This window comes from Papaver somniferum, unplaced genomic scaffold, assembly GCF_003573695.1.
Source record: "Papaver somniferum cultivar HN1 unplaced genomic scaffold, ASM357369v1 unplaced-scaffold_19, whole genome shotgun sequence".
Taxonomy (NCBI): domain Eukaryota; kingdom Viridiplantae; phylum Streptophyta; class Magnoliopsida; order Ranunculales; family Papaveraceae; genus Papaver; species Papaver somniferum.
The window spans coordinates 2,808,696-2,830,192 of NW_020628818.1; the positions used below are offsets into that span (position 1 = coordinate 2,808,696).

General features: G+C 38.0%; 3 protein-coding genes and 1 long non-coding RNA gene across 6 annotated transcripts; 2 read left to right on the top strand and 2 right to left on the bottom strand.

The window, feature by feature from the left end:
- The first annotated feature begins 230 nt into the window (after window positions 1-230).
- Window positions 231-4,075, top strand: LOC113338806 (inactive receptor-like serine/threonine-protein kinase At2g40270). Of its 3 annotated transcripts, none has more exons than XM_026584190.1 (9): window positions 231-625; window positions 722-869; window positions 1,447-1,518; window positions 1,632-1,775; window positions 1,865-2,005; window positions 2,091-2,587; window positions 2,669-2,874; window positions 2,952-3,084; window positions 3,222-4,075. In XM_026584190.1, exons 1-9 carry the CDS (start codon window positions 514-516, stop codon window positions 3,815-3,817), a joined length of 2,049 nt encoding a protein of 682 aa, XP_026439975.1. In that variant the 5' UTR covers window positions 231-513; the 3' UTR covers window positions 3,818-4,075. The 3 variants fall into 3 exon arrangements, with proteins under 3 accessions (XP_026439975.1, XP_026439976.1, XP_026439977.1); XM_026584191.1 differs by having other exon boundaries at window positions 236-625; window positions 2,684-2,874; window positions 3,222-4,071; XM_026584192.1 differs by lacking the exon at window positions 231-625 and having other exon boundaries at window positions 727-853.
- A 378-nt stretch (window positions 4,076-4,453) lies between these two features.
- LOC113338939 (non-classical arabinogalactan protein 30-like) lies at window positions 4,454-5,166 on the top strand. Its single transcript, XM_026584331.1, has one exon. It carries the CDS (start codon window positions 4,615-4,617, stop codon window positions 5,164-5,166), a length of 552 nt encoding a protein of 183 aa, XP_026440116.1. The 5' UTR covers window positions 4,454-4,614.
- Window positions 5,167-5,295: 129 nt separating this feature from the next.
- LOC113338660 lies at window positions 5,296-7,205 on the bottom strand. Its single transcript, XR_003354805.1, has 2 exons — window positions 6,796-7,205; window positions 5,296-5,904 (listed from the first exon to the last, which is right to left on the bottom strand). It is a non-coding gene; the product is annotated as an uncharacterized LOC113338660 (long non-coding RNA).
- A 5,988-nt stretch (window positions 7,206-13,193) lies between these two features.
- LOC113338975 lies at window positions 13,194-15,226 on the bottom strand (the record flags this gene model as incomplete). Its single annotated transcript, XM_026584374.1, has 4 exons — window positions 13,194-13,420; window positions 13,668-14,024; window positions 14,223-14,409; window positions 15,134-15,226. Coding segments are annotated over 4 exons (864 nt in total), but the record flags the coding sequence as incomplete, so codon positions are not given.
- Window positions 15,227-21,497: the final 6,271 nt, after the last annotated feature.

The following is a 21,497-nucleotide window of genomic DNA, read 5'->3' on the forward strand; positions in this document are numbered from 1 at the left end:
GCTCGTTGAGAAACCAATAATTGATGTGAGTTAATCATACGCTTAAATCTAACAATTCCGTATCATTAATTTTCAAAGATTCCAAAGAACAAGCCATCAGTCTTCAATGTCATACACTAGAGTCCACACGGACCACACCACCTGGACATTTCGTATCAGCAGCGTTTAGCTAATTAATCGTTTAATTACCCCCGATAAAACGCGTTTTCGCACTTTACTGTCATCACACAACTTTTTTCACTACAATTTTAAGTAACCCGTTCTTCTTCTTCTTCTTTAGTCTGCTGCTACTTTCTTATTTCTCTGTCTAATTTCGCATTTTTTTTTATTGAACGAAGAAAAAGTAGAGAGAACACAATTCAAAGGTAGGAGGAGTAATTGTTTGAAGAGGACACAAGACAAAACAAAGAATTGGTAAACTCAGGGAAGCAGTTTTACGACGAGCACATTGACTTGAGATAAAGAATTTAAAGGATTTCCGGGTTCTGATTTTCACTTTAGTTTTTCATATGAATGGAGAGAAGTTGGAGATTCAATGGTTTTGGGTTACGATTAGCTTTCTTTTTACTTCTTTTATGCCTCTTCAATCAGAATTTTCAGCTTTGTCATTCTCTCAATGATGAAGGTATTTGATTTGATTTTTATTTTCTTTCCTTTTTCTTTTCCATTTCCATTTCTGTTGGTGATTAAGTTTAGCTTAAAGTTTCTGTTTCTGTTGCAGGATTGGCACTGTTGAGATTTAAAGATGGAATTGTTAGTGATCCCTATGGTGCTTTATTGGATTGGAGACAAAATGAGGATGAGGAGGATCAAAACCCATGTTCTTGGTTTGGTGTTGGATGTTCTCATCATGGTAAAGTCGTGACTTTGTAAGTAAAATTGGTATTACCCGCTTCAAAAGTACTTTCTTTTCTGGATTGTGTTGGTTGAAATTTTGGTTTGGATTTGGGTTCTATGATTGGTTCTATATGGTTAATCGTAGATTTTGCATGAGACAATCATTGTCATTGAATAGTTGTCGTTTGCATAATTTCAGTTTTTTAGATCGGCAAAAAATTCCAGTTAATTTCCAGAAAACATCAATAGTTATTGAAAGTTTGACACTATGATTGAATGCAAATGCTTTAGTGACAACCTGATAAGACATTATAATTCTTTTGTCGAGGTGTTTTATATGTTATTATCAAGAACGCTATTCTTGGCGCTTGAGAACTGCAGCCTCGATTTCGTTTCGGATAGAATGAACTCAAAGAGAAAGAACTAATGACAAGTAACAGATTTAGTAGTCAAATTACAACTGAGATGCAATCTTAAGAGCTATTTGTAAAATGCCTTTGATGTTCAGAAAATAAGGCTGTAGTTCAGTTTATCCATGCTAGTTTCTGTACTACATTGGCACTGAGGTTCTTTTGATCTATTCTGAAAATTGATTTATTCACGTTGCAGGAACTTAGGAGATCTTTGTCTTGGAGGAACCCTTGCTCCAGAAGTTGGGAGCCTCATTCACATTAAATCTATGTAAGCGCAGTATAAGCATTCCTTTCACAAAAAAATGACATGATTTTAATTTGAATGTAAGTGCATTTTTTTCCTATTACGGTTTTTAATTTATCCTTTATCGTGATGTGAAGTATTTTGCGGAATAACTCTTTTACGGGTACAATCCCTGAAGAGATCGAGGAACTGAAGGAGTTGGAGGTGTTAGACTTGGGATACAATAATTTTGCAGGACCTGTTCCTTCTGACCTAGGAAGTAACCTTTCCTTGGCAACCCTGTGAGTGTTCTATATATATCTAGGTTCCATTTTAAATTTCTCCGCATTGCCTTATTTTCTAATAACTCTGTTTCTAATACGCATTGCAGTTTACTTGACCACAACAAATTCCTAGGTAGCATTTCCCCTTACCTCCGTGAGCTGTGTTTGGTTTCTGAACTGCAGCTGGGTAAGGATCAGCTATCTGATGCTACCCAGAGTTCATCATGTAATAGAGGACTTCATTCATGGTAGGTGTAATTTCAATGTATCTAACCAAGGAGATCTCTATGTTTTCAAAATTCATATGATGACATTTGTGTTCATGTCTTCCAGGCCAAATGCGGAAGTTGGATATGCATCTTCAAGAAGGCAGCTACAACAAAGGATTCCGCGTGCTGCTCCCAGACAGACGCCACCTCTTCCTTCCAGAAGGTCTCCACCTTCTCCCAGGTTAACTACCAGACGTTCACCTTCATTTTCACCTTTGCCTTCACCTTCCCCGTCACCATCGCCATCCCCATCGCCGTCCCCATCCCCGTCAACCTCACCTGCACCAACTCCAGACCCGATCTCCCCTGCTCCAAAACAAATTCCCGCTGTTAGTGAACCACCACCCTCCAATCCCACCACAGTATCTTCTCAGTCACCAGAGCCACCAAAGAAAAGTGGCTTGTCAGGAACTAATAAATGGATAATATCTTTAGGTGTAGTAGCTGGTTTCCTTGTTATCATGTTCATCGGTTTACTCATATTTCGAACTAAAAAGATGGTCACGGTAAAACCTTGGGCCACAGGATTAAGTGGGCCGCTGCGGAAAGCATTCATTACAGGTTAGTTCTTCTTTCCAGTTAGAACATATAAACATTTGCACTTACGTGAAATGCATGTGCAGCATACAATCATCATAACAGATTATCTATTATCAGGTGTACCAAAGCTCAATAGATCAGAGCTTGTAACTGCTTGTGAAGATTTCAGTAATGTCATTGAGTCTTCATCTGATGGAAAATTGTACAAGGGGACTCTTTCAAGTGGAGTTGAAATTGCAGTGACATCTACAACAGTTTTATCTGCCAAGGATTGGTCAAATCATTTAGAGGGGCACTTTAGGAAAAAGGTAATTCACAATAGCTTCAATGCAGTCCATTTTTTAGATTAACAATGTGTAATGCTCTCTTTTTTGCCATGCTTCAGATAGATACATTATCAAAAGTTAACCACAAGAATTATGTGAACCTTGTTGGATTCTGTGAGGAAGAGGAGCCTTTTACTAGAATGATGGTTTTTGAGTATGCTCCAAATGGAACACTTTTCGAGCATCTGCACAGTGAGTATCCAAATTCTTTGTACATGCAGTTTCCAGTGTAAAGAACCTTAGTTGTTTAAGTGACGTGAGTCAACTGTATTTGCATTGCATCATGCAGCAAGATCTTTAAATGATTTTCATTTCGATGTGTCCTGCAGTAAAAGAAGCAGAGCACTTGGAATGGGGGGTTCGTTTAAGGATAGCAATGGGAGTGGCTTACTGTCTTGAACACATGCATCAACTGACTCCACCTGTAGTCCATAATCATTTGAACTCGACTGCTATTTATCTGACGGAAGATTATGCAGCGAAGTTATCAGATTTTAGCTTCTGGAATGGCGCCGCCATGGCTAAGATGGGATCACGTATTACGGAAGTCTCAGATTCACCATCAGATCCAGAAAATAATATTTACTGCTTTGGGGTAATATTACTAGAAATGATTACCGGTAGGCTCCCCTATGCAGATGAAAATGATGATGAGCTTTTAGATTGGGCTTCAGATTATCTAACAAGGAAGGAACCTGCTAGATATATGGTGGACCCAATCCTGGAAAAGTTTGATGAGGATGAACTCGAACGGCTATGTGAGGTGATTAGGGCATGTTTAAAACCTGACCCAATTCAGAGACCAACCATAAGTGAGGTTGTAGGTCAATTAAGAGGCATTACGGGAATGGCACCTGATGCAGCATCACCAAGAGCTTCTCCACTTTGGTGGGCTGAACTTGAGATCCTTTCTACTTCAAGCTGAAGAGTGAGAACCAAAATAATACTCTACTCCAAAGTTCAACTAATATTTTTTCCTTCTTTACAGAAGAAGTTGTGCGTGCTGTGTAGAGTTAGATATATACTTCTTACATACTGCGTTAAATGTTATGGTTTTGTATATAACCAAGTTAAAAAAAAAAAAAAAAGGTTGTGCATTTGTTTTGTTCTGTTCCTTCATTTGTAGATGTTGAATGCAAAAATTGCCAATTATGAATACAACTGTGAAACTTCTTTTCACTTGTTTCTGCTTGTTAGTATTTTCAGTTAAGGTCTTCAATGTAGTCAAGTTGCAGGTTTCCTATATAAATTGCATACTAGTTACAGCACTACAGAAAATAATTGGACCACCAGGAGTTCGAAATCCTATCGTGAAAGGGAAACGATTCCCTCAACAAAATTACTTATACATCCATCCTAAATTCTCCTCCGAACAGTAACAGATTAGCATTATGCAATTGAACTTTGGTTCAGGTTTACAGAAGGAATACCATTCTCATTAATGCCTAACGACCAGAATTTTATATTGAAGCCTTGTCATTTCTCATTATAGGTCAACTGAAAGTTTATTCCCTTATAAGGAATCCCAGCAACAACAAGTTATTATGGTATAGTAGTGGCTTTCACGTACGCGGCATAAGACGTGAAGACATCAACTATTTCGTATGCATTCTTCTGTTAGTATTCGTGCAAGTATATGTATCTTTGTCACTTTCATTGTTCCTCATCCTTTATCAGTTGCATATTCTAATCTAACATTCTATCCGTGTCTCTCTTGAAAACATGGCAACCCAAAAGTTGAGTTTCTTTATTTCATCACTTCTTTTCCTTTCACTAGGTTTAACTGCAGCCGTAAACGCTGTTGAAGAAGCTGCGGTGTACAAAAAATCCGAAGAGAAAGACGTAGATATTGCGGTTGAAGGTATAGTTTACTGCCAGAGTTGTAATGCACATGGAACATGGTCTTTGACAGGAGCGAAACCAATTACTTCAGCAAGAGTTAGTGTAATTTGTAAAGATTACAAGAATAGAGTTAGTTACTACAAAGTGTTTCAGACTGATAAAAATGGGTACTTCTATGGACAACTTGAGAATTTCAAAATGGATCATTACCTATTAGATCATCCTCTTCATGCTTGTGGTGTTCATTTAGTTTCATCACCTCTTTCAGACTGCAATCACCTTTCAAACGTCAATTACGGGATCAATGGTTCTCCTTTTCGTTATGAAAACAAGAGATTATATAATACCAACTATGAAGCTGTTGTTTATTCTTCGGGACCTTTGGCTTTCCGTCCTTCATTCCGTCCTAAAACCGAAGAAGATCATTACTAGTATTTGAGCAGTGTAGCTGTATGCTCAGTCTTTGTTACTCATGTTATTATGTATCACTGAGAAGATCTGTTTAGCAGATTTTTGCTTGAATAAAGAGGTATAAACTTAAATATTTGTTCTGAAACACAATTTGATCATAAACAACAAAAGTACATTCTTTGTTTCATATACAAAAGTTTAAAATTTTCATAAATAAACCAAAATAGGTTTATGATCCAAATCTATAATACTTCTAATCCTTCAAACTAAACACATTCTGGGAAGAACACCCCTTACTTCTTCTGCTATTGCATTTAAGCTTCCCATTTGAAACAAAACTTCCACGAACTGGACTTTTTAATCCACAAGGTGTCAGTTTCTTACGCCATGGGAAGAAATGTTCCATCCCACAAGCTTTATCCCGTTCTGCAGAACGCTCACTACCAACAGATCGGGAACGTATTCGTAATGTTTGTTTTTGGGTTGGTTCTGGAATAACTATATGTTTACTTTCAGGATTACTAGTAGAGTTAGCATATGGAAATGCTAGTGCATTTGCTGCTGGAAGAAAACGCCGAATGATAAAGTTAGGTGATTGAACACTGCTGCTGCTACTACTGTTTCTTGCCTCAATGATATCTAGATCCAACTTATTTAACCTTGGGTATATACTACTTTCTTCTGGCTCGACCTGCAAAGACTCTGACAACGAATACATATCCAGTTCATCTGATAAAATATCAAACTCACTATCACCACCTGCAGCACAAGAACCACCACCATTAGGTATAATATTCTGACTAGGTGGTGGCTTCAGAGCAGGAATTCTATTTCTGTAAGCCTGGAGATCTTCTCTAGATATGCCTTTGGGTGTGCCAGGAACTTCCTCCCATGAAAATGGGACCATCTGATCACTTGAATCACACGGACTACCAGGTTGTTTTTTATCAATGCATTGAGAAGGGTTCCGTTTCCGAGTCGATAAAATTGGCGCATTGATGTTTAACCTTCTCGGGCATTTTAGGCTCATCAAATCATCTTCCATGACTGAATCAATGTTCAGGGAATTGATGAAAGAAGTTGTAATAGTGTTTAATAATATCGCAGTGTTCTGATGGATTTTGGTTTCATTACTCCGTTCTTCCTTTAGGCTCAAGTAGTTTAGTACTACAAAACTTCAAGGATGCTAACTAAGTAGTTGGGGAAATATTAAGGCAAAAGTAGTTGTAATGTGGACATCTCGTGTACACATTTAACAAAAGTTTCCTCCTTTAGAAAGATCTTTTAATGATCAAGAAATACCGGCCATTGTTTATGCTATGGGTTGTGCTAAACAAATATCAGTACCATCTGTGTGATTATCTCTAGTCTTTCTACCTAGGACTAGGAGGCAGGATATAAGCAAAAATAAGTAATAAAGATCTGATATTTTCCAGTTTGGCATAAAAACGAACCTTTCCTAGTTGCTTTCAAGGGACAAGCTCATTCATATTCAACATTCAAAAGCAAATTGTAAATTTCGATTTCAGACAATGTATTTGAAGAAATTAATAAAAATTAGCAGATAAAATTAATAAAATCATCCAAAAAAAATACAAAATTTTCGACGGAATCATGATTCCAATAATGAATAGCCTAATCGGGCATTACCTTGTTAGCAGATGAGAAGAACAGCAAGGTCCGTCCTGTTTTCGCCATCTCTGGATTTGAGATCAAATCCCAAATATCTTAAATATAAAAAAACAGAGGAATGCGAAGAATATGAGAAGAAATAGATAATCAATAAATAAGAAGACTTTTGTCGATCCGTGATTCCTCCTCTTCCTCCGATCTTCAATTGGTTCCAATTTCGCCATTAAAACAATTGTCTCAATCAACTCGTCCAAAGGTGAATTATATCAAATGTCGGATTTGCAAATCTAAGATTGATGGGGAGCTAGGTGTTAGAGATATTAAGCTCATTAATAAATCTTTTAGGAAAAGTAATAGTCGGATTAGATTAAAACTGAGAGACATTAGTGGTGGTGGGATTTAGCCGAACCATATACATATTGGTTCGAGGCTTCGAGCTTGGATCCTGTCCCTGTTCGAAGCATCATAGATAACATGGGCCACCCTCTTATGCCAAGCACGGTGCCCCATTTTCCTTCCCTATCCCTCATTTGTAGGGAATTATTATGGTCTCCCATATCCCTACTAGGTGGATCACATCTGATCCGGGTAGTAGGGAATGTAAATGAGACGGAAACTCAGTTTTCGTCAAAATTTCTGCTTTACGGATACTCAGTTTTCTATAACATTTTACACGGAAATCTAGTTTTTGGTTTTTTTAGTTTTACCCTCAAACTTTATTTTTTCACTCTTTTTTTTACTGAAACTCTTTTTTTACCTATTATATCTCCTTTTTTTATTCTAAATTATCTTTCATTACCTAAACAAATATATTCCAACGAAAAAAAGAAATTGGGGAAAAAAACACGGAAACTCAGTTTCCATATAGCACTATTCACACGGAAACTGAGTCTCCGTATCATATAGGGAAGGGATAAAAAGGCACCATAGTGGAGCTGCCTTGTGACCTGTATCCCTTTCTTTTATTTGAGGGATAGGGAAGGGAAACCCTATACCATAGTGCTTGGCCTAATGTCGTAAGATTTCTTCAGTTTTTTTCTTCTTTGATAATAGGAAAATTTTATTGCTTAGGTGGGAGAAAAAATATAGTCCCTTGCAAGGAGACTACAGATTTTTGCAAATAAGTTATTCAAAATGTCCATGTCTGTAGCTGTCTTTCTAACAATTTTTGCAACTGCATCAGCTACTTGATTATCGTCTCTACTGACAAAGGAAAAGTTACAATGAATCAAACTTGAGCTTAAATGTTTTATTTCCTTCAGAATATTTCTGCTTTCCCATTGAATTAGGAGAATTTTTTTTGTGATTGATTGAATCACCAGTTTTGCATCAACTTCTATGTGAATTTTCGTAAGTTGTTTCTCTCTAGCCCACATCAAAGCTTCATGTATAGCCATGCATTCTCCATTTTTTGTACTTAGAACTCCATCTGCGTAGAATCCTTTGATCCCTTCATAATTTCCTGCATGAGAACGTAAAACAATATCAGTGCCAAGTGTGTTAGTCTCATGATCAAAGGAAACGTCTAAGTTAAATTTTAGAACATCCTCTATGGGAGGTTACTATTGTGAAATCCTATGAGCATTTATAATACTTGTATTCATGCAAATGGGAGTGCAGGTGATAATGGATTTTATGCATGGAACTAAAAGGGTTAAGATTAACTCCTTGAAAAACCATGTCACATTTATCTTTCCAGATTTTCCAGGTGCTTGTCATCAGTGTGTACAACCATTTTTCATCAGTGCTGTTGCTGCTGCTTGAAAACCAGCACCCATTCTGATACACTTTTGTATCTACTTTGCACTTCATCTACGTCTACATTGACCAATTTCCATACCGATCTTGCATGACTACAATGAGACAGTAAATGTTCTACGGTTTCTTCACTGTTTCCATAGATTGCGCACTGCGTGTCAATGTTGTCATTATAAAGATCCAACTTATACCTGGTAGAGTGTAAATCACGTATGCATTTCCATGCAAAAAGTTTAATCATGTGCGCTATATTTCTCTTCTAGAGTGTTCTCCAAAATTTTCCTTGAACGAATTTGCCGTTCAGTTGTACTTCTGAGCTGCTCATAATGAGTTTCTTGTATGTACTCTTGACTGAAAATTTCCCATCCTTAGCCGGCATCAAAACCATGATGTCTTCTTTAGAAGTATCAAGAAATAAGCCCTGGATCTTTTGTGAAGTACTGACATCACAAAGTTGATTAAGTAGGTCTACATTCCAGTTGTTGGTTGAGGTGGAGAATCTAAACCAGGGATCCATCTATCCAGCCAAAATTTTATTTTCCTGTCATTGTTAACTTCCATAAAATAATTCTGTTGAACAACTTGCAGTCATTTGATATGCCACTTCAGGTGTAGGTGCAGTTTTTTGCATTTAGATTTTGATGAAGTATGTCACCCTGCTTTTAGAGCTATTTTGGGTGTATTGTCAAGTCGACAAGATAGGGGTCCTTACTTTACTTTATAGCGGATCACAACAAAACTTGATATCTGAACAACTTGTAAAGAAACTGAATTTGAAGACAACATCACACTCTAAGCCATACCTATTAGGATGGCTAAAGAAGGATACAGAAATTCAAGTGACGGATAAATGCACATTCGAATTCGCCATTAACGGGAAGTATATGGACAAGGTAACATACGATGTTTTCCCATTAGATGTGTGTCACATTGTTTTAGGTAGCCATTACCTATTGGATAAAGATGCAACGTACTTACAACGAGAAAAATATTTGGAAGCTGGTAAAAGGTGGAAAAAGATTTCACATTCTAGCTTATAAAGAAAAGAAGAAACTACAACTTCTGGATGCACAACACTTGGTAAATGCTAATCAGAAGTTTAGCTTACTCACGATTCGACAAGCTGTCAAAGAACCTAGTGAATTGGTTCGTGCAAACTCTTGCAAGTGCACTAAAACCGAAAACATACTAGTTATAACATAGTCCAAAACCTATAAATAGACACCTAGAGTGCTTGTAGAGGAACGGTATAAGATTAGAGAAATTACAGGCAGAAAACAAACAAAAAAGAAGGAACAACACTGATGTTTTTTCAAAATTTGTTGTAGATAGTAGTGAAAACTGGTTCTTTTCGAACTTGTGAAGGTAACTTTTTTTTAAATTTAAATAAAATTAAAGCAAATTAATTTTCAAAGAGTGATGTCAAGATTTAAAATGGACTAAGGCTCCGGATTCACTATTACTTCAAGTTAATTGGTTACAAAAATATTTCATAATTATTATCTAGCTCTTTTTCCATTAAATCACTTATTAATCTATAAGGTGTCCAAATATTAAATTGTAATCCTTAAGCATGATTTACCAAAGAATTAATTCTAAGCATAAAACATCAAACTGATTCGCAACTAATTAAGAAAACCATTTTTATCTCTTTTTTTATTGATCCAAGTGAATTAAATAAAATAAATAATTAAGAAATTATAAAAAGAATTTACCAATCAAACATGAGTGAATAGCTCCTCCGTCGCCTCAGTCACCAGGTATTTTAGCCGCTCATCATGTTGGAAAACCTCTCAAAATATTTCATTGATGCTCAAAAGTGTTTTACAATGAAGAGAAAGACAAGAAAATGATGTAAAACAGGATTTTGCGACCCACAGAAGGCGTCCAGAAACAACGACAGAGCTGAAGTGTTGTTGTCGTTGGGAAACTACGACCCACAGCTGACAGTCGATGTCACTGTTGATAAACGACGGTCTTGGAGAGTTTGTTCTTCACGTTCTTCCTCCTTGCAGCAGCAGCAGCAGTAGCAGAACCAGAATATCTGCAACTTGGATTTTCTTGCTCTGTAGTGCTCTAAACCTCTACCAATTCTCTCTAAACTTCGCTAACCCCTTATGCTCGACACTAGGGACCTATTTATACACAACAGGTCACTCCAATCCTTGTAATAACTCCAAGAATATCCTTCCATAAAAATAATATTTTCCGAAATATTTTTTATTTATTTCTCTGATTTGTAACGGATTGTTTCCTGGTTTATCTCTTTCACGCATCATCTCTGAGTTGTAGGAGAAGTTTCCAGCCAATAGAGTTAACCCATGCACGTCTCTTCCATCCAACAATTCCAAGAATAAAATATCTTCCCTATTTGAGAATATCTTCCCTGTTTTGATTCCCACCGATTATCTAACCAAATTTGACCGAATCCAACACCCATACCAGCTCTGTCTAGGCCCTAGGAACAAACTCATTTAATTTGGGTCGTTGAATCTCACTGGAACACCTTCAAATCCTCAACCCTAGTCACGGCAGTTCAAGAACAATTTTTTCCCGCCAAAATTTGAATTTCAAAAGGTTGAAGATGATATGCCCCCTATCCTGGACTGGGGTGCGAATAGCAGATGCCTTGGGGGTGAACTGGGGGTGCCCCTTAGTAATTAGGTTACCCCTTATCCAAAAGCGAGAGTCCGAATAACACTTGTCCTCTTGGTGCCAAAATCAACTTTTCGAGCCGAATTTTCCAAAAATGTTTATTTCCTAAAAATACATAAAAACACAATATTAGTACAAAAATAGAGTTCCAACAATACAGACATTGAGGACAAATTAGACACAAAAATGTGTCTATCAAATATCCCCAAACCTATTATTTGCTAGTCCTCGAGCAAATCTAATAAAATGACTACACTTAGCACGTGCAGCAAGCCGTTAAACCACTAGGTGGCCCTAGTGGCGGAGTGTTGTCTCCGGAGGGTTTACCAGAGGTGTACCCACAAAACCTTTATACTCCAGACCCTAGCTATCTACAACGAACCTTGGAAGGCACTAAAGAATCTCCTTGGTTGGCATACTTATTGACTACAAGAGGAAGTACCCTGATGCGAAATTCCAATTGATGTACACGAGTTTGCACTCAAGCATACTAAAATTCATATATAAGTGACAGAGCTGTACTCAGATAGTTGCACTATGGACATCATATTCGGAGTCAAACTAATCACATGGAAAGATTAAGAGATGGATACAGAAAAACATAGATGGTTTTGATGTTTACTAAGTGAACGGCGTTTCCCATATCTGTCTGAAGGACTCCGCCAAAATGAACCTATCCTAATGGATTGAGATACTAGTCTGACTAATATCAGCACACTGGCATATACAAGGGAACCAGTGGTCGATAACCTAACTCTAGGTCAACACAACTGGCATATACAATGGTACCAGTGGTCGACTTTATTGAATTTATTCCTTTTGGTCAAATGGTCTGGTCTCAAATTTTTTTTTTTTTTTGGTAACTACCATTTTTTCATTTTTATTTTTTTTTATATATCTCAGTCACTCTAATTCACCCTAGCATTGGTAACAACTTGAATCGTGAGCCCCACCTGATCACTTAGAGTACATAGTTTAAAAACAAAATAAAATAAAAATAGAAGTGAAAAGGACTCAACGAGATATGGTGAAACTATCATGTTATTTCTAACACCTGAGCTCTGTGCTTTTATGAATAGACTCTTTAGATGTTTCCATCTATTCAGATTGGTTCCTCAACTCCTACAACCAAGATGCTTCCATCCACTTAGATTAGTTAGTGCCATCCTGAATACGCATAAATTTCTAGGCTCTGGAGTTTATTTATTGCAACTAAAAGCTAACAAAAAGTTTCTTTCCCACCCCCAAACTTAAATCTAACATTGTCCTCAATGTTTCTAATTAAAGAGCAGTAACAAAAGTAAAATAACACGAGGAGAAGTTGGAAAGATAGTACCTGGGTGAAGAAAATCAAAAACTAATATACAACATACAACTGCCTCGATGGTCAATCAAGGGTAAACATGGTCCTCCAAAGGGACCTCCTCAACATCACTTGTAGGAAAGGGCTCTAAAAAGGGTTTCAATATCTGACCGTTAACCTTCGAAGAACTACTACCATCCGGTGTCTCGATCTAAACAGCTCCATGAGGAAAAACAGTGCGAACAATAAAAGGACCCGTCCACCGAGAACGTAACTTCCCAGGGAAAAGATGCAAGCGGGTATCATACAGAGGAACTTTTTGACCTGGAGAAAATGACTTCCGTAAAATGTTTCTATCATGCACAAGTTTCATTTTGTTCTTATACTCCTTCGCACTATCGTAAGCATCTATACGAATCTCGTCCAACTCATTGAGCTGGAGTTTCCTATGGGATCCTGCCTCGTCAAGTGAAAAATTTAGCTGCTTAACAGCCCAATAAGCTCTATGTTCTAACTCAACAGGTAAGTGACATGCCTTGCCATAAACAAGCCGATAAGGCGACATTCGAATGGGGGTCTTAAACACAGTACGGTAAGCCCATAAGGCATCAGTAAGCCTAGACGACCAGTCTTTCCGATTAGGATTAACTGTTTTCTCTAATATACGTTTTATCTCCCTATTGGAAACCTCTACCTGACCACTAGTCTGTGGATGATACAGGGTAGCTACCTTATGTGTAATACCATATTTCTTCATCAGAAGCCTAAAAGGCCCATTACAAAAGTGCGACCCTCCATCACTAATTATAGCTCGCGGTGTACCAAAACGTGTAAGTATATTATTTTTTAAGAACTCAATCACAACCCTATGGTCATTGGTTTTACACGCAACCGCCTCAATCCACTTGGAGACATAGTCTACGGCGACAAGGATGTATAGGTTACCAAAAGAATTAGGAAACGGACCCATAAAGTCAATACCCCACACATCAAAGACCTCAACAATTAAAATAGGGTTCAAGGGCATCATGTTCCTACGGGAAATGGTTCCTAATTTCTGGCATCGTTCACAAGTAACAACAGTAACTGTGAGAGTCTTTAAACAACGAAGGCCAATAGAATCCACACTGCAATATCTTAGCAGCAGTTTTCTTAGCACTAAAGTGACCCCCACAAGCATGATCATGACAAAAGGAAACAATACTGGACTGTTCACTCTCAGGTATACATCTCCTAATAATCTGGTCTGGACAATACTTAAACAAATAAGGATCATCCCAAAAGAAGTGCTTAACCTCAGCTAAAAATCTAGAACGATCTTGTTTACCCCAATGTTGGGGCATTCGACCAGTAACAAGATAGTTCACTATATTCGCATACCAAGGTAATTGGGTAACAAAGAACAATTGTTCATCAGGAAAGCTATCCCTTATAGGAAGGGAATCATCTGGGGAACTAACAACTAGCCTAGACAAGTGATCTGCTACAACATTTTCGGCACCCTTTTTGTCTCTAATGTCTGGAGAAAACTCTTGCAACAACAGAATCCACCTAATCAATCTAGGTTTAGTATCCTTCTTAGACAAAAGATATTTTAAAGCAGCATGATCAGTATATATGATCTTAGAACCTAAGAGATAGGGTCTAAACTTGTCTAAGGCAAACACAATGGCTAATAGTTCCTTCTCGGTAGTGGTATAGTTCAACTGGGCATCATTCAGAGTTTTGCTAGCATAGTAAATCACATGAAGTAACTTTTTTTCTCGCTGACCTAGCACAACACCAATAGCATAATCTGAAGCATCACACATGATCTCAAAGGGTAGGTTCCAGTTGGGTGCCTGGACTATGGGGGCGGTAGTGAGTAATGACTTAAGCTTCTCGAAAGCCTCTAAACAAGCATCATCAAAGACAAACTTAACATCTTTTGCAAGCAAATTGCAAAGAGGTCTAGACATCAAGCTAAAATCCTTAATGAAACGACGATAAAAACCAGCATGCCCTAAGAATGACCTAATATCTCTTACGGTTTTTGGGACCGGTAAAGTTTTAATAAGGTCAACTTTGGCTCTATCTACCTCTATACCCTTTGAAGATACAATATGCCCTAGAACAATTCCTGAACGAACCATAAAGTGACATTTCTCCCAATTAAGCACTAAATTCTTTTCCTTACACCTAGTCAAAACTAATGACAAATGATGCAAGCACTCATCGAAAGACGAACCAAACACTGAAAAATCATCCCATAAAGACTAAGAACCGTTCTACCATGTCAGAAAATATGCTCATCATGCAACGCTGAAAAGTCGCAGGGGCATTACATAGCCCGAAAGGCATGCGTCTATACGCAAAGGTACCAAAGGGACAGGTAAAAGTGGTTTTCTCCTGGTCTTCTGGGGCAATAACGATCTGATTATATCCAGAGTAGCCATCTAAAAAGCAGTAGTGACTATGTCCAGCTAATCTCTCTAGCATCTGGTCGATGAAGGGAAGGGGAAAGTGGTCCTTCCTAGTGACCTTGTTCAATTTCCTATAGTCAATACAAACACGCCAACCCGTGGTCACTCGGGTCGGGATTAACTCATTGTTATCATTCTGGACTACAGTAATACCAGATTTCTTGGGAACAACCTGAACGGGGCTAACCCACTTACTGTCTGAGATAGGGTAGATAATGCCTGCATCTAGTAGCTTAAGAACCTCAGTTCGAACTACTTCTTTCATATTGGGGTTTAGTCGACGTTGCATCTCCCTAGAAGTTTTGTCTTCTTCTAATATATCTATGCATACAAATAGTAGGACTTATACCCTTAATGTCTGCTATGGTCCACCCTAAAGCTTCCTTGTTGTTTTGAAGGACGGTTACTAGCCTACTTTCCTGATCTCTATCCAAGTCGGAAGAAACAATCACAGGTAAAGTCTCAGACGGGCCTAAAAACACATACTTCAGGGTATCTGGCAATGGTTTTAGGTCCAACTTAGGAGGCTCTTCTAAAGAAGGAACTAGGGTAGACTTAGAAACTGGTAGTGGTTCGAACTTAGGTTTCCATCCATTACTAGTATCTAACAAAGGGGTTGAATCTAACAAAGCATTCACCTCATTAATCACATTATCATCATCAAAATCAATCCCAAAGTGAGCTAGGCATTTCTCTAATGGATCTTCTAACAAAGTGTTTGGTAATGACTCCTCGACTAATGTTCCTATCATGTTCACCTCTTCTATATTCGAGTCATCTAGTTCAGAGGGTAGCTTACTAATATTAAAAATGTTCAGCTCAATAGTCATATTACCAAAAGACAAATTCATAATACCATTTCGACAGTTAATGATCGCATTGGATGTAGCTAAAAACGGGCGACCTAAAATCACTGGTATTTGGTTCTCTGGGTCAGGGACAGGTTGGGTATCTAGGATAACAAAATCCACCGGATATATAAACTTGTCGACCTCTATGAGAACATCCTCGATCACACCACGAGGAATTTTAACGGACCTATCAGCTAACTGAAGTGTCATCTGGGTAGGTTTCATCTCACCAAGTCCTAGCTTAAGGTACACATGGTATGGAAGTAAGTTCACACTGGCTCCTAAGTCAAGCAATGCTTTCTCAACACGGTACTTACCTATTGTACAAGCAATGGTAGGGGACCCTGGGTCTTTATACTTAGGAGTAGTGGTATTCTGAATAATAGAACTCACGTGACTAGCTGTGAAGGCTTTCTTCTGGACACTGAGCTTACGCTTTCGCGTACACAAGTCCTTAAGGAACTTGGCATAAGAGGGAATCTGCCTAATTGCATATAATAATGGAAGGCTGATATTAACCTGCTTAAAAACCTCCAATATATCATTAAAGTTGGACTCCCTCTTATTCGGAACTAGCAGTTGTGGGAATGGGGCTCTGGGAACAAAATTAGACTCAACATGACCCTCATTGGTCTCTTTAGAGACTCTATCAGTCTCTTCATTCTCTGGTTCAGACGGGTGAACTACAACATGTTCACTTTCAGGTATGTCGACCTTATTATCAACTTTCCTTCCACTCCTAAGGGTCGTAACAGAGTTAACATGACTGTACGATTTCTCTCCTCTAGGGTTAGGATCAGTATGACTAGGGAACCTTCCTTCCTCTCTCTCATTAATATACTTAGCTATTTGGCCGACTTGAAGTTCTAATTTAGCAAAAGACTGGGCACTATTCTTAAAATTCTGTTTGGTTTCCTCTTGAAAATTACCCTGGCTTTTTACTAACATTTCCTGGATTTGTGATAGCATTTCCTGGCTCTTCCTTAATATACTAAGGGTTTCCTCTAAGCTAGTTATTCTATTCTCAGATGGGTTCTGGGTGTGTCCTGAAGGGTTCTTAGTATAACCAAAACCTGGGGGAGGCTGAGAATTACTAGACTGGCCTTGATTCTGGCCCTTAGACCAAGAGAAATTAGGATGGTTTCTCCAACCAGGGTTGTAGGTCTCTGAGTAGGGGTCAAACTTCTGACGGTTCTCAAACCTAGCATTGTTATAGACAGCATGAGCTTGCTCTTCACTAAACTGACCTTCCCAAAATGAGTTATCGGGCTCTATTCCACAACTAGAGATTTGAGAGGCTCTATTAGGTTCAACAAGGGACTTATTTTTAGGTTGACCCATTTCCAACGCTTCTAACCTTCTAGATAAAGCAGCAAACTTGGCATCCGACGCAAAACTTGTATCTACCATATTGGTGCTACTTCTATTGACTAAGAGTATTTTAGGGGGTTCCACACAAGACTCCCACTGTTGGGATTTCTCAGTGATAGCTCCTAAGAAGGTAAAAGCATCATCAGCATTTTTACTAGTGAACTCACCAGCGCACATAGACTCGACCATGGCTTTGGTCGAATCTCTATAAGTTTCATCTTATCAAATCCATGGTGAGGACACTGGGATAGGAGATCATTGAATCTCTCTAAAAACCTATAAAGAGACTCTCCCTCTTGTTGCACACTAGTACTAATGTTCTGCCTAACAACTGCAGTTTTATGCTTATGGTAGAACTTCATATAGAAGGCAGCGATAAGTACCTGCCATGTTTCTATGGATTCAGATGGTAGGTTGTTCAGCCAGGTCTTGGCTTTATCTCTCAAGGAAAAGGGAAACATCTTAAGTTTCAAGACTTCATCAGTAAGGTCTTTTATTCTAATTGTCCCGCAAATTTCCTCAAAGTCCCTAATATGGAAATAAGGGTTCTCATCATCTTTTCCTAAGAATATAGGTATCATCTGAAGAATACTAGGTTTTATCTCGAAATTAGCCGTAGTGGCTGGCAATTTAATGCACGAAGCTCGGTTGGACCTAGTTGGGAACATGTAATCTTTCAAAGTTGCCATCGCTGGCACAACAGAAGTACTAGGGGTACTTTCCTCACGAAGAGACAGATTCTTAAAACTGAAGTTTCCAAAAACAGGGCTCTTAAAAGAACAATCTTCGAGCTCCCTGCTTATATCAGAAGAACTACTAGGTTTTTCGCTAATCAATCGACCTAGAGTATCTCTTTTCCAATCCCTATTAACAAAATCGGGCATACACTAAAAAAAATCAAAAAGAAATAAAAATCCTAACAGGAAGGTTCTAGCAATCACACAGCAGGCTGACTCGACTTTACCACAGCAAACCTAGAGATTTCTAGCAAACAACAAGCATGATGGCTCACTTAGATTGTTTCTAGACTAGCTTCTATATCTCGAAAGGGAATTTGTTACAATTTAAGCAAACCCCTCTGGAATAAATCCGAGTTAAAGTAAGTTGAATCGAGGCGAGGGAAGCTTAGTGGAGCTTTGATACCCAAGGCCTCACCGCAGTACAAGGCGGAGCAGTCACGCATTCAACTCACAGAAACCGTCATGAACTTCGAAGTATGCTAAAAGAATAATCCTTCGAAAAATTTTCCTAACAAGCTCGATACCCTATAGGTCTCTTTCTAATCAGATTTTAAAGCTTGGCTTCGCGTTAGGTTTTGTTCTCCTAAAGCGGGCAAGAAGGGAGCGGTGATGAAATCCGAACCCTTATCTTGTTTAGGCCAGGCCTTTCCCTTTACTAGGAAAATAAAGACAGTCTGGTTCGTCCTCAAACAATTAGCACCTTAAGGAGTACAGTAACTCGCTTGCAGGGGATTCACGAGTGTTTCGATTGGACTTACCTCCCGTACCAGACGGGGGATGAACCGTTGTCGTTGACTCGGGCCACGACTCCTATGCCGTGTGCGAACCCGAGGGGCCGAGGTGATATTGTAATCACCGTCCTTCCCTGCACACAGTTTGTATTTAAGGGTACCCTTCCGTAGGGTTTAAAAATTAAATTCCAAATGTCCAGTCCAATTTAAAGTTCAAAAAGAAAGAAAAAAAAATTACGGTTTTCCTCACACACTCAAAAAGAATTAAAAATTAAATCCTAAAATTGTCCTCTTTTCTTCTGTTTTCGCTTTTCGCTTTAAGCTTTTTCCTCTACAAGTCCTTAGTTTTCACTTTGAACCTGCAAAATAAAGACAAAAAGAAACGTAAAAAGGAACAAACAATGCTAAAAAAATAAATAATAAACCTAAAAAAAAAAAAAAATTCTACCTAAGCACAGGTCCGCGTCGGCGGCGCCAAAAATTTGATGTTTTTTCAAAAGTTGTTGTAGATAATAGTGAAAACTGGTTCTTTTCGAACTTGTGAAGGTAACTTTTTTTTAGTTTTAAATAAAATTATAGCAAATTAATTTTCAAAGAGTGATGTCAAGATTTAAAATGGACTAAGGCTCCGGATTCACTATTACTTCAAGTTAATTGATTACAAAAATATTTCATAATTATTATCTAGCTCTTTTTCCATTAAATCACTTATTAATCTATAAGGTGTCCAAATATTAAATTGTAATCCTTAAGCATGATTTATCAAAGAATTAATTCTAAGCATAAAACATCAAACTGATTCACAACTAATTAAGAAAACCATTTTTATCTCTTTTTTTATTGATCCAAGTGAATTAAATAAAATAAATAATTAAGAAATTATAAAAAGAATTTACCAATCAAATATGAGTGAATAGCTCCTCCATCGCCTCAGTCACCAGGTATTTTAGCCGCTCATCATGTTGGAAAACCTCTCAAAATATTTCATTGATGCTCAAAAGTGTTTTACAATGAAGAGAAAGACAAGAAAATGATGTAAAACAGGATTTTGCGACCCACAGAAGGCGTCCAGAAACAACGACAGAGCTGAAGTGATGTTGTCGTTGGGAAACTACGACCCACAGCTGACAGTCGATGTCACTGTTGATAAACGACGGTCTTGGAGAGTCTGTTCTTCACGTTCTTCCTCCTCGCAGCAGCAACAGCGGTAGCAGAACCAGAATCTCTGCAACTTGGATTTTCTTGCTTTGTAGTGCTCTAAACCTCTACCAATTCTCTCTAAACTTCGCTAACCCCTTCTGCTCGACACTAGGGACCTATTTATACACAACAGGTCACTCCAATCCTTGTAATAACTCCAAGAATATCCGGCCATAAAAAGAATATTTTCCGAAATATTTTTTATTTATTTCTATGATTTGTTACGGATTGTTTCCTGTTTTATCTCTTTCACGCATCATCTCTGAGCTGTAGGAGAAGTTTCCAGCCAATAGAGTTAACCCATGCACGTCTCTTCCATCCAACAATTCCAAGAATAGAATATCTTCCCTATTTGAGAATATCTTCCCTGTTTTGATTCCCACCGATTATCTATCCAAATTTGACCGAATCCAACACCCATACCAGCTCTGTCTAGGCCCTAGGAACAAACCCATTTAATTTGGGCCGTTGAATCTCACCGGAACACCTTTAAATCCTCAACCCTAGTCACGTCAGTTCAAGAACAATTTTTTCCCGCCAAAATTTGAATTTCAAAAGGTTGAAGATGATATGCCCCCTATCATGGACTTGGGTGCGAATAGCAGATGCCTTGGGGGTGACCTGGGGGTGCCCCTTAGTAATTAGGTTACCCCTTATCCAAAAGAGAGAGTCCGAATAACACTTGTCCTCGGGGTGCCAAAATCAACTTTTCGAGCCGAATTTTCCAAAAATGTTTATTTCCTAAAAATACATAAAAACACAATATTAGTACAAAAATAGAGTTCCAACAATACAGACATTGAGGACAAATTAGACACAAAAATGTGTCTATCAAACACCTAGGGAAGAATTTCCTAAAAAGTAAACATTGTAATGTTCTTTCGAACAAGCAATAAAGATTAAAGTTTTCTATTTCATACCACTTGTGTTGTTTCTCTACTATTGTCCTAAGAGTTTTACAATGTTTTCCTTCAAGGTAATTTCTGCCCTAGGAGTTGCAATAAGAGTTCCTTCAGGTCATGGGGCACTCTAATTCTCCATACTCTTAAGAGTATCATAAATTTCTTGATGAGAAGGAAATCTTGTAAGAAGAAGATTATCAGCCTTAGTGATGATGGTAGGAAGAAGCATGAAAAGACTTTCACCATGATTCACAGCTACAGAAGTGCTTATATCCTTAAAATAAGAAGTAAAGCACTGAGAAATTTCTTCTCTAGTGTAGAACCATTTATTGTTGTGAACTTGTAGAGCATCAATGTTATTCCTTGGCCTTTTCCTGTTGGTCTTGGTGTGGGAATACTTGCTTCTATTGTCCATATCCTTAATGAAATGCTCCCTGGACTTTTTTATAGAAGTCGATCTTGCTTTTGTGCAATATGCTTAAATCTTTGTTGATGCTGAGAATCTTGTTATGGTTTTCATCAGATGAAGGTTGAGCTTGTAAGGCATCAAGTTCTTGTTGCGTCTCATTAACTCTTTGATTAACATTACCAAAGTGAGTTATGTTCCACAAAGATAACTCATTTCTTGCTGATTAAAATATCTTTACTAATTGATAACCAGGTGAGCCAGAAACATCTATCTTCCAAGCATTTCCAATAATAGGATACATGTTTTATCATCTAACCAGGTTAGAAAAAATTTGAAAG

Excerpts from the sequence above, each read along its gene's own strand:
- LOC113338939 (XM_026584331.1), top strand. The coding sequence starts at position 4,615 with ATGGCAACCCAAAAGTTGAGTTTCTTTATTTCATCACTTCTTTTCCTT.
- LOC113338806 (XM_026584190.1), top strand. The coding sequence starts at position 514 with ATGGAGAGAAGTTGGAGATTCAATGGTTTTGGGTTACGATTAGCTTTC. Across the intron at positions 870-1,446 it reads CATGGTAAAGTCGTGACTTT|GAACTTAGGAGATCTTTGTC; the intron begins GTAAGTAAAATT and ends TTCACGTTGCAG. Across the intron at positions 1,519-1,631 it reads CTCATTCACATTAAATCTAT|TATTTTGCGGAATAACTCTT; the intron begins GTAAGCGCAGTA and ends CGTGATGTGAAG.